At 45.1% G+C, this 11,692-nt stretch overlaps 1 protein-coding gene across 2 annotated transcripts in view; it reads left to right on the top strand.

Moving 5' to 3' along the window:
- Nucleotides 1–2: 2 nt before the first annotated feature.
- GLS (glutaminase) overlaps nucleotides 3–11,692 on the top strand; it is a 55,761-nt gene continuing 44,071 nt past the window's right edge. The window contains exons 1-3 of one of the 2 annotated variants that reach the window (XM_035330869.1): nucleotides 3–295; nucleotides 6,256–6,352; nucleotides 6,826–6,947. In XM_035330869.1, coding sequence (XP_035186760.1) covers nucleotides 3–295; nucleotides 6,256–6,352; nucleotides 6,826–6,947 — 512 coding nt within the window. The remainder of the gene's footprint in view (nucleotides 296–6,255; nucleotides 6,353–6,825; nucleotides 6,948–11,692) is intronic. The other variant, XM_035330870.1, reaches the window with a different exon arrangement.

The raw sequence follows: 11,692 nt of genomic DNA, 5'->3' as shown, positions 1-11,692 counted from the left end.
TGATGCGGCTGTGGCGGGCGGCGCTGCTCAGGGAGCTGCTGCGGGGGGCGGCCGGCGGGCACGGCCCCGGGCCCGGGCAGGGCTCGCGGCGCCTCCCGCCGCCCCCCCTGGCCGCCCGCCGGCGCGTCCCGGTGCGGGGGCTGTGCACTCGCTCCGAGGGAGCCCTGGAGGAGCCGGGGAAGGGGGCGCAGCAGCAGCAGCAGCAGCCGGCGGCCCCTGGGGAGCCCCCCGTCACGGACGGCGGCCGCAGCAAGAACCACGGCGGGGCCGCGGAGCTGGCCGCGGGAGGGGAGAAGTGAGTGCGGGGCCGGCCGGGAGGGAGGGAGGGAGGCGGCGGCCATGCCACGGCTGCGGGGCCGCGCACGCGGCTTCCCCGGCAGGTGCGGGGCTGGGCACGGCACGGAGGGAGGGAGGGACGGGCAGAAGGACGGGCGGACGGACCGAGGGGCCCCGCCTGGAGGCGCTGCGCAGCCCCAGCCGCCGCCTCGAGGCCGCGCCGACGGGGCCACGCAGGAGTTTTTCGGGGATTTCTGGGCCCGCAGCCCCGCCGTCCCGTTCCCCTTCACGCCCTCCGGCCCCAGCCGCTGCGCCCGGCGGCGTTAGGGGGAGGCCCGTCCCCTGCCCCGTGCCCCCCTCAGCCCTCCCGGGGGGTTGGGTGCCTTAGCTGAGACCCCCGGGCAGCCCTGACTCCCCCGCTGGGCCTCGGGGTGAGCCCCCGCCTGCGGCTGGCGGCCCCCGCTGCTCGCAGCTCCGGCCCTGCCCGCTAGCCAGGTGGGAAAAGCGAAAGAGGAAGAGAGGCCAAGGGAAGGGGACCCAGCCTTCGCTGAGGGCACTGCCTTTGTCAGCCTCACGCGGAGAGGAAGCCTGGAGGGATCCCGTGAGGTCAGGCAGGAAGGCTTCAGCCCACTCGCAGCTCTGCTTTTGGGTACGGACTTGTGCTCCCTCAGCCTGGCGCGCAGGGAAAGAAGCTGCTGCCTCGCGCTCTCCCCCCTTGTCCCACCAAGTGTCTTCGCTGCTTGGCTCGGTGCTAGCCTTTTGTTTCGTTGCGATGTAATCTTCAAAGGCGTTGCATATAATTCCAGCTCAAAGGGCCTTAAAAATGCGTGTGGGGTGAATGCTAGGACCACATGTAGTATAGTACGCAGTCACTCACGTATTGCTGCGCCGTTGTTACGCACATACGGAGCCCCCTGTTTGAATTAGCTCTCTGCATAACGTTTTGGCACAAAAAGTTTTTTTTTTTGGCAGTGGCTCGAGTAGGAGTGGCTTATAAAGGTTAACTTCCATTTTCAATGAGAAATGCAGACGACACCATTAAAAACTTAGGGAAAAGAAACAGCATTCCAACATCTTCAACCCCTCCTTCGCAGCTGGAGAGGTGATTTATCAGAGAGATAACGTTTCCTTGAACTGAGCTTTTATAGCGCTTCCCAACAGCTAGTGTCAATTAGGGAAGTCATGAAATTTCTAGTACGTTTGATGAGGTTGTGTAGTTACAAACCAGTTACAGGGTTTTAATACTTTGTGACCTTTGACAAAAGGTGTATTTGAAAGTCAGGTAGTTGTGCTTTGAGCCTTGCTGCAAAATGGACAAAGAAGATTGCATGAAACGTACAGCATATAGTTAGGAACAAGGAAAAGGCTGCAAACAGCTCCTCTTCAGTTCAGGCTGGGCAGGAATTCCTCGTGGCACATTAACCACTTGCATTCTAATTTTTCTTAATACAGGATGGCAAAAAGTTCCCTTAAGCATTGTTATACGGTATGTTACATGTGGAAATCATTGCTGTGTTCAGACAAAGCGCGAGGCTCAGAAGAAGAAGTGCTTCAGAAGGCTGGTTTCTGGACTCCATTAACAATTGGCCCATGTCAGTGTAGGCTGTGTTCTGCCAATTCCAGCGCTTGGCCATCCAGCAAACGCTAGAGTTGTGTTTGCTAGATGGATTGTGGACACAACTGGGAAGGCGGCTGTCCTTTTATACTTCCTTTTTTTGTGTATGTGTGTGTTTTTCTTTTCTACAGTGGAATAACCTAAGTCAAAGGAAGATTTCCTTGCTTGTTTGCTTGCTTAATAGTCCCCCGGTAGGGAGAGCAGTAGTTGCAAGTGCAAACCTAATGTGTTTCTTGCAAAAACTATACAGACATGTAGAATGGCGTAGTCCTTCATATGGTAAGTAAATAAAGGGACCTGTAGCTGATGAAATAACGAGGATCTGACTACATAACCCGTATATTCCCCATGTGCTTTTTTCCCCTGATCATCTCCCTCCCACCCCATGATGCCTGCTGTTCAGCCTTCACTCTGTGTTCACCTGAAACTTAATGTATTTTGGAAAGAAGGAATATTTGAGGTTAAGCAGAGGGAGTGGCCGTAGGCTGGTGATTTTGCTGACCGAAGGCTGTGGATTAAAATGTAATCATCATTTCATGCTTAAATATTTAAGATGCAGTAACCTAGTACTGTCTTAAATTATAAGCCTGTAAACCTGTGTAATATTTGATAGCCCGTACTTCTCCGTTAAGTATAACTGTGTTTGCCTTCCTGTGTTTTATACAGGACAGTAATAGGATCAAGCATAGTTTATCTTAGTATAAGCTACTTCTGAACTATGAAGGTGTTTATTAGGGCGAGGAGGAGGAGCAAAACACCAGAGACTGATGTGAGCGCAGGTAATTTACAAGAGAGGAGGTGCTTGTATATGGAATACAGCAAAATGGCTGTGCTTTTACTGTTTTGTTTTCCTTATGAAATCAGAAAGGAGCGCTAGTGCTCCTTTTCAAGGACGGTGTGAATTCTGGAGGTGCTTTTTTAGATTTTTTCTGCTTTCATACCCATGCCAGATTCCAGAGGAATAGCTCCCTGTTAACCAGGCAGTGTTTCATCTCACTGTGTTCTCCTCAGAGAGTGGCATAATACGGGTGCAAGGCACTGTTAGAAAAGAGGTTTCATTAAACCACTCCTAAATTCCTCAGAAGGTAAGATTTTGAAGCAGCAGTTCTTGTTTTTCCCAGAAGCACTCCGACATCTACTTGGAGATGGCCATCTTTGGCCTGGAAGTTCCAACCGCACAGCTCGCTCTGCATCCCCAAAGTTCCCAGGTAAATGGTTACCCACCGCTGCTGCTGGGCTCAGTGTCTGTGCCCGTGGGCAGACGCTAGTTATTTAGTGACTTGGCAGGTGTTGAGGTCCTTGAGTTGGAAATCATTTACCTGCAGGGTTGTGACGCCTTCAGCGGGATGCCTGCTTCGTACGGAGGAGCTGCAGGTTGCAGCCCTTGCAACGTGCAGCTGTGGGGCTGTGTTTTTATAGCTGGTGTCTCCTGGTTGGTAATGCCTGGTGTGTCGTTAGCCTTATCGTATCTTCATATCTTTTGTTCTGTTTTGCATTTTGCCAGTTACGTCTTGAAGTAGGAATGTGCTTCTAGGAGAAGGGTTCCTGGCGTTAGTCTCTCTTCCCTGATAGGTAGCACAAGTGGCAGTCTGGTCAGCGGGTGGGTGGCCTGTGTGGAATGGATTCTAGCTTCTGTCTGTCTCTTTGAAGGCATTGTCTAAAATAAGGAAGGCCAACCACCGTATTTGTTATTTAACTTCTTGATTATCATCGTAATTCAGCTTTGCTTAGAACAAAGTCCTCCGTGGAGTCTGGTCTAAACATTGTACTGACGGGAGAGGAAAAACTGAGGGAAGGAATGACAGGGACTGCAAATTCCTTGGTTGTGGACTTGGTGCCTTCAGATTTTCTTTAAAGAGCAGTGCGGAGCATCCAGCAGTGTTCACCTGGCTCACAGGTCAGAGGACCACTAGCTGCAGGTCCAGGTTTGATTATTCCTCTTTTTTAATTTAACCAAAAGTCATTGTTCACAGAATGGAATAACCTGGAATTGGGCATTTATTCGACTGTTCCCTTGAAAAACAGGGCTCTTTGCAACCTGTGCTGAGCAGTGCTATCTTAGTAAGTGTGCTCACGGTGCCAAAATACCGCTTTTAGGTTAAGCAAACATGAGTTACTGCCATCATTGACCTGATAAACTGCAGAGCAAGCCTTTCCACCTCTATTTAACTGATAAACTTTATCAAGAGATGGACTGTGACACAGAGCAATTTTCTGCAAATGTATTGAACGCCATCCTCTTTGCTCTGGCAGTCGGTGCGGATCCGTTGCTAAATTAAGCTGACTGACCCGGTATTGAACAGCAGCAGATGCGAACGATGCGGAAACTTCCAAGAGAGAATTTACTCTGTGAAAGGTGCATTTCTGTGAGAGATGAAAATCTAAGGAAGAAGCAGATAAGAACCTCGTCGAAATGTCTGAAGCTTTTCTCTGCTCTCTCCCAGTCAGGAGTTCCCCATTTGGATCAGCTGTGAGGCGCTGAGTAACAGCTCAGAAACTTGTCATTACGGAGGATGTCAGTTAGCTGGCAAACACATCCAGAGGCTTTTTGTTCAAGTGGAATAGGGGAGGTTCCTCCGACAGAGCTTCAGGGAGCCAGTAACGAGTCTTGTCCCTGGGAGATCAGGGGTGCAGTGTGCTGTGTGGAAGACGTGAGCGTGCTTTAGGGAAGGAGGGTGTTTTCCCTCCAGAAATTCGCTGGAGGTAGTTGCGAGCGTTTGTCTTGGTTGAATTGCCAGCCTGTCTGCATTAGTCAGCCAGCGTCAGCTTTTAAAAAAATCCAGCCTGGAAGACAAGGCGAGTTCTGTTGGCTTACAAAGCTGTCTTCTGTTCTTAGTATGTAAGGACAGAGTATTAAATACGCTGGGAAATGAGAAGTGAGACTTTTACTGCTGGTTATGAGGAGAGGAGGGAGGTAGAGTGCAATCTGAAGGTTGCCTTAAATTTAAAAGGGTATGTGGATATAATCAGATTTTTATTAAAAAATAATGAATCAGCCTGACCTGCTGCTGAACTATGGTAAGCTAGGGCTGCGATAAAATGCCACTGAAAGTTCTGGTGTCAGGTAGTAAGTTTCAAGCAGTAACTTGTATATATGTCATGACAGGAACAAAGTAGTCTCCATGTTACTAGGTTGTAGGATGGAGTTAAAATAGAGGGCTGCAATAATGCAAAACTGCATATGATCTATTTCACTTATTTGTGGTTACGCTGACTGGGAAACGATTTTTATTTTTGCTTGTCAAACATCAGCAGGTTGGCTCTGTTGACACTGACTTTGTCTAGGAACAAACCTGAGCGCTGCAGGGGCTGAGAGAGGAGATGTGAGGCCCTTGGCTGTCGCTGCCTGTAGCGGGTCGGAAGCGTGTGTCGCAGCCAGCTGCGTGATCCAGCATACGTGGGATAAAGAACTGCACACAGCCTTGTGCCCCTGCCTGCCGTGGGGGGCTTTGCAATATCAAGGAAAGGTGAAACTCTGAGGTTAAACCCCCGGGGGTCTTATGAGGGGCTCGTAAGGAAGCTCTCAGCATTGCAGCGTTCCCCTTCGGAAGGAGTGTTGTTGAAACCTTCATCTTAAAATGGAGATCTGTTAGGAACCTGTGCAGGTGCGCCAGGAGTATATAGCCTAGCAAAATGGTCAACACGTGGAAGAACTTGAGAACCGCTGTACGATGCTGATAAACACACGGACCGTTGAAGATGTATCTGTACTGCGTGTTTATTTACCCTGCTCACTCCGTGTGCTGAGCTGCTGCTTCTGGTGCCTGAGCTAGTTCAGGTTTCCGTGTTAGGCTGCAGATGGCTTTGCTTGCTTTCACTGTAGCTGATGTGGCTTATATAAGCTTCCCAAAGGACAAGGGACTTTGAGGGGTTCCTAAACAAACAAACCAAAAGAGGATTATTTTGAAGAAAATAATCCACATAGCATCGTCTCTTGCTTTCTCTTATCTGCAAAACTCTTGCATCGGTCTGCTCTTCTAGTTTTATTATGAGGCACGTGGGCCTTTAAGTCTTACAAATACTTTATCCTCTGTGCAAGTAACACTTCTGTCCTCCACAGCATAAAGGGGAGGGAACTGTGCTGCATCTGCTCTAAAGAATTGCTAAATATAATCTCGGAAGTTAATGCATGTCAGTAAAGACATGAATATGGTAAAAATGTTTTTGCTTTTGTGAAGTGTCATATTGTATACTTTAATATTACAATTTTTCCTACCTAAAGCTGAATTAATCTTCAAATGTTAATAAAAGCATTCTTTGAATAGCTGTTGTATTGGTAGCAAAAATGTGTTGCCTAGTGAATAATGCAAACATAAATAAAACTACTCACTAATCCATGCGTGCCTTTTATTTTTATTTTTCAGTAAAGTGAAGCAAGGTCTCCTTCCCAGCTTGGAAGATTTGCTCTTCTATACTATTGCAGAAGGACAAGAAAAAATACCAGTCCATAAATTCATAACTGTAAGTTTACTATCCCAAAGCGCTGCATGAAAGCCAGCTGCTACAAGCCTATTTAACATTTGAAATGCAAGAATATAAATCAAGGAATGTTGTACATAGCTGCAACAAGGAATGAAACTGCCCCCTAACACTGTTGGTGTAATTAAGTGAACGAGAATGCTCGTGTTTTTATTAGCTTCTTTGCTGTGCGAGAGAATGCATGAAAGCTTCTCTGTCTGTGGCAGGGCTAAGTAATATTTGCACTTGAATAAAGTAGTTGGACCACTGAATTTCAAACCAAACCATAATAATCCTTTGATGTGAGAAGTAGCCAAAAAGGCAAAAGGATTAATAAAGGGTGTCAAAATGCTGTCCAAATGTTGGTGATGCTGTGGCAGATGCCTTTACCTTTAATAAATATGACTGAGCATTAGAAAACCTGTTTGTAATAGCATACGTTGTTCATTTTAGTAATTATTGTTTAATTGTGATAGGCACTCAAATCTACAGGATTGCGTACCTCTGATCCCAGGTTGAAAGAGTGCATGGATATGTTAAGACTGACCCTTCAAACAACTTCAGATGGTGTTATGCTGGACAAAGACCTTTTTAAAAAGTAAGCTCTCTGGTGTTAAAGTTACAATTGTGAATGGACGTTGCATGGGTGTTACTGAAGCCTGTCGAGGAGAGACGTGTAGTATATATCTGTGTAATGAGTTAGAAAGGAGGTCAGACATGCTCCTGCTGTTGATGGTATCATGTAAGTTTGTTCCCTGGTTTCACACAGCAGACAGATAAGGTGATGTCCATAAAGGTTTCGTGTATCAGCGTTACCTGCATGTGTATCTGACCCTGGACTGCAACTCGCAGTCAGATGCCAAGAAATAAATTGTCGCAGCAGGGAGTATTTTGTATGGGCATGGAGAACTCAGCATCACTGGTTTGTAACCCAAAGTTCAGGGAACTGCTTCTGTGTAGCGTGAGATGTCCAGAGCATTTCTGGCATTGAGTTAGGGGCGTGTACGTAGATAATTCTAAGCGCATATATGAAAAACAGAACAAAGCCTTACTTCAAGGTAAGGGAGATGAGAACAGTTAGGACTGTAGAAGTTGCTTTGTACACTGTTCTGGAAAAGACTTATGTGCCATATTTTAGTGATACCTTTTTTTTGGAGAAAAGTCTGTGGTGAGTATAGTTAGCTGAACAATTTGAGCACTGTTCAGCTGGTCTTCAGTTCATTCCCAGCACGCTCCTTTGCTCCAGTATCTACAGTTCTTGTGTGCCAAAAGATTGTAAGCTTAGGTGCTCTTAAATCTTGAAATGAAGTTTGTAGCCTATTTTTGAGTCTATTTTTGTTCCATTTACAGAGTAGATGATGTAATATGTAAAAGTTGCTTCTTCAGTGAAGAGCTTAAATGATACATTTCTGTTCTGTTGCACAACCACTTTGAATTTGTAAATTAATGATGTATATTGCTACTTCTGTTTAAAGTGTGTGTATATATACATGTATACGTACCTGCCTGTAAGTATGCATATGTACATATAAACATATAGAGCTATTTCTTGTTTCAAATATGTATTAGGTACACAAAGTACATGTATGGAATGTTCATGAAATATGCATTACATATTTATATATGTAATATAAACATATACAAATCTAATTTTCACGCATTTCTGTGTGTGGCAAAATAACAGACCAGTTAACTCTTCAGTCTGTTGATGTGGGTTACTTCTGAAGGGTACGTGGACTAACTTCTTCCTTGCATTTAAGCTCAAGACCATGTCTTTGGTTGTTTGTCAGCACCATAAAAGCCCTATTTGTATGGTGAGAAACCTTTCTGGGGTGTATGGTTCAATTAGTAAGGAAATATTTGCTTTTATATATAGCATTTATGCTAGAAGGCTTGTTTGTATTGGTGAACTAGCAATCATGTTCTAGGTGAGGGCTCTATATTAAAACTAAACAAAACAGACAATAAAAAAAAGTCAACAAGTATTTTTTTTAATTAGAGCTATTTTGAGACTCATGCAAGTTTCCTGGATTTTTTGTTCTTCTCCAAGTGCTTGAGGTGTGAAATACAATCACGTACCCACTCAGTTTTACTTACCTCAGGACTCTGAAGCTTCAGTTTCCTAAACGTGAAAGTCAGTGCTGTAATTCTTCTGTCAGATTGGAGTCCAAAGCCGTTAGATCAATTAAAGTGGCAAGGATAAATAACGTGGAGCAGTGATAACAGAAACTCAGCTAAATCAATTAAACTGCTGTGGTTTAACCCAGCCGGCAGCTAAACACCACACAGCCCTCCCCCCTCCCTCTCTGGGATGGGGGAGAGAAATGGGAAAAACTGGAGCCTGTGGGTTGAGATACAGACAGTTTATTGGGACAGATAATAATATGTACAAACAAGTGATGCGCACGCAATGCAGTTGCTCACCACCTGCTGACTGATGCTCAGCCTATACCCCAGCAACTGGCCCCCCACCCCGGCCAGCCACCCCTATATATTGTTCAGCATGACCCCACGTGGTATGGAATACCCCTTGGGCCACTTCGGGTCAGCTGTCCTGGGTCTGTCCCCTCCCAGCTCCTGCTTCACCCCCAGCCTGCCCGCTGGCAGGACAGAGCGAGGAGCTGAAAAGTCCTTGGCTTGGTGTAAGCACTGCTCTGCAACAACTAAAACATCAGCATGTTATCAGCACTCTTCTCATCCTAATTGAAAACATAGCACCCAGCTACTAGGAGGAAAATTAACTCTATCCTAACTAAAACCAGGCCATATACACAGTCCAAAATATCTAAAATATTCTAGGTCATGCATCTTTGCAGTCTATCATTTCACAAAAGTTTTAACACCTTTTTACTGGCTGTAACTGTGGATAGCAATTTGACCTAAATGGCCTTATTTAGAAGATTTTGCGCTTTTTTGGTGTCCCAGCATTAAATAAAAACTTGGATGAAATCTCCATGTTACAGACGGAACAGTTTTGGTTTTCCATCTTTCATCCCTGGGGTTCTCAGAATTGAACTCTCCACGGATGCACATGTTGCAACCACACTGCCTGCTGCATTTCTGGAGTCAGCTGGTGGTGCTGCATCAATGTAACACACCACACAGCCTTGGTAGCATGATGTGTTAGAGAGGGAAGCTTTCTAGAGGGGTTGCACCATGCCAGTTAGCTTATGGTGTGCTTTTTGCTCTTCATCTTTTGATACCCTAGCTATGGTATGACTTAATAAAGTATTTAGATGAAACTTAAGCAGCTATACAAATCTGGAAGATTATCCGCCCCAGTTTTCCTCATGAAGTGTGCATGTTATGACACATCCTACTAGTCAGATCTATTTTATGACATTTTAGCTAACTTGTATAAAAATTTCTTACAATATTTCTAAAAAAAAATCCCCCCCTTTGCTTTTTCTTTAGCTTACAAATTGTTGCTGGCAGAAAAAGAGGACTTGCAAAAAGCACTGTTTCTTAACTGACAACGTTTTGGTCAACGTGTGTGGCAAAAAGGAAAAGCATAAGGTGTTTGGATCTTATTTAGTTTGACAAGGGCGTAAACTTGAGTGAGATGGTAGCTGAGCAACACTAGTAACTATGAGTTTAAACTTGATTAGTTTTCTGGGTAACTTGGCTTTTTAGGCTTAGCCTTTGTCACAAGGTACTGTCTGTCCTGCTTTATTGACCTAGAATTGTGGTCCTGCTAGCCAAATCTCCTCTGATCTGCTGGTAGGAAGCAGCAATCTGGGTCTGTTCTAAGCATCTGTTACTAGATCTCAAACAGGCTCATCTATTTCCCGTGGAACGGCTGTGCTGCTCTCTAAATCTAGGCAGCAAATCCTGAGGAAAACTTTAATTTTGGATGTACTTAACCCAGGTATTAATAAATGTTTTCATCCTATTTGTTTGAGGAGTTAAAAAGCTTTTGACAGAAGATGTAGAGGACTTGCTATACTACTATAAATACCTCCTCTGTCAAAAGCTGTTAATGTTGAATTTATTTTTCTAAAACGTCTAAATATTTTGAGTGCTTACACAAACCTAGTCTTTCTAGCTGCAAATGGAGCTTCGCATAGTGCTTGTTCTGTGGGTTTTTAAGCAGAAAGATTTGCTAGTTTCCCATTCTGTTGTATAGCTAGCCTAGCAATTCTTCCAAGTCTGTGAGAGTTCAGTCTGTGTTTTTAGCTGGTATCTGCTTGCTTTAGGAAAGTAATAATTGGCAATCTGAGCCAGAACTTGGAAAAAGCCAAGGGGTACATGGAACAAGCTGTACGATGAAAGAAGCAAAATGATCCAACCTTTACTTGCAGATTTTACAAGTCATTGATAGTTACTACACATTAAAGATGTGAATCCTAGTCTCCAATTAGAGCGTTGTTGAAGGGTGTTTGGCTGTTTGAGTGACATACTGTGAATTTGGCGGTTTTGTCCTTCTCAGGAATGAAGTAAGCAAATCAGTTACAAATCTGCTGTAGGGAGCGGATGTAATGATTTCTTACTTGTCACTAAAATATTCACAAGAGAGTCAGCTGTGAACATCTATTCTCTTTGCTCATCCATCTTTCTGATGGGAGCTCATTGAACTTAATCCCTGGTTTACCCTTTGGAGAAAATAGCTTGTTGAAATGTGGTACTAATGCGTTCCTCTGAACTGCACATCCCTGACAGAGTACGTGCGAATGCAGCACATGCCTGTAATGGACAGAATTTCAGGGGGATTCAGAGCCCTTGACAACCATTCCGCTGTCTATTTCACCTTGTTTTATTTTGTCCTCGTGTTCACGTGAGTAGCAGTGCGGTACTATTGCAACCCAAGCGCACTGGCAGAGGACAACTTGTTACAGCGGTGGGAAGTTAGGAGAAAAGAAAATTTGAGATGAGGAGGTAGTGTTCCTATCTTGAACTCTATTAATACGTGCAGGGCATAATAAGGGCTTGTTGTTAAAGACTGGCTGTAGAAGGATTGCTATTTATTGCCATATTCGTTTAAATTTCTCTCTGTGATCTTCTCATACTGCTCCATTTCTCCTGAGCCTCAGACCATTCTTCCCCAGCAGGTTACCTGGAACTTTAGAAACCCCACTGGGGGGGAGATGTCAGTTGCAGAGTATTTATTAGAGGCTGTCAAGACTGGTGTCCTCTGCTGATTGGAAGTATCACTGCCCCATTAGCCAGAGCTCGTTAACACCCCTGTTGTTTTGTCTACGCAGTAATTGTTCTGAATTCCCAGCTAGATTAACTGAACCGCTGCAATTAGTGCCTGAGTTCATACTGTTTGCCTGGAGTAAGGAGACACTAACCTTGGCAGAAGTCTAGGAACACTAACTTGTGGTCAAGTCCTTAAGTAGCACA

This window comes from Oxyura jamaicensis, chromosome 7 (assembly GCF_011077185.1).
Source record: "Oxyura jamaicensis isolate SHBP4307 breed ruddy duck chromosome 7, BPBGC_Ojam_1.0, whole genome shotgun sequence".
NCBI lineage: Eukaryota > Metazoa > Chordata > Aves > Anseriformes > Anatidae > Oxyura > Oxyura jamaicensis.
Note: the sequence above shows the minus strand (reverse complement) of the source record. Positions and strands in the feature narration are given on the sequence as shown.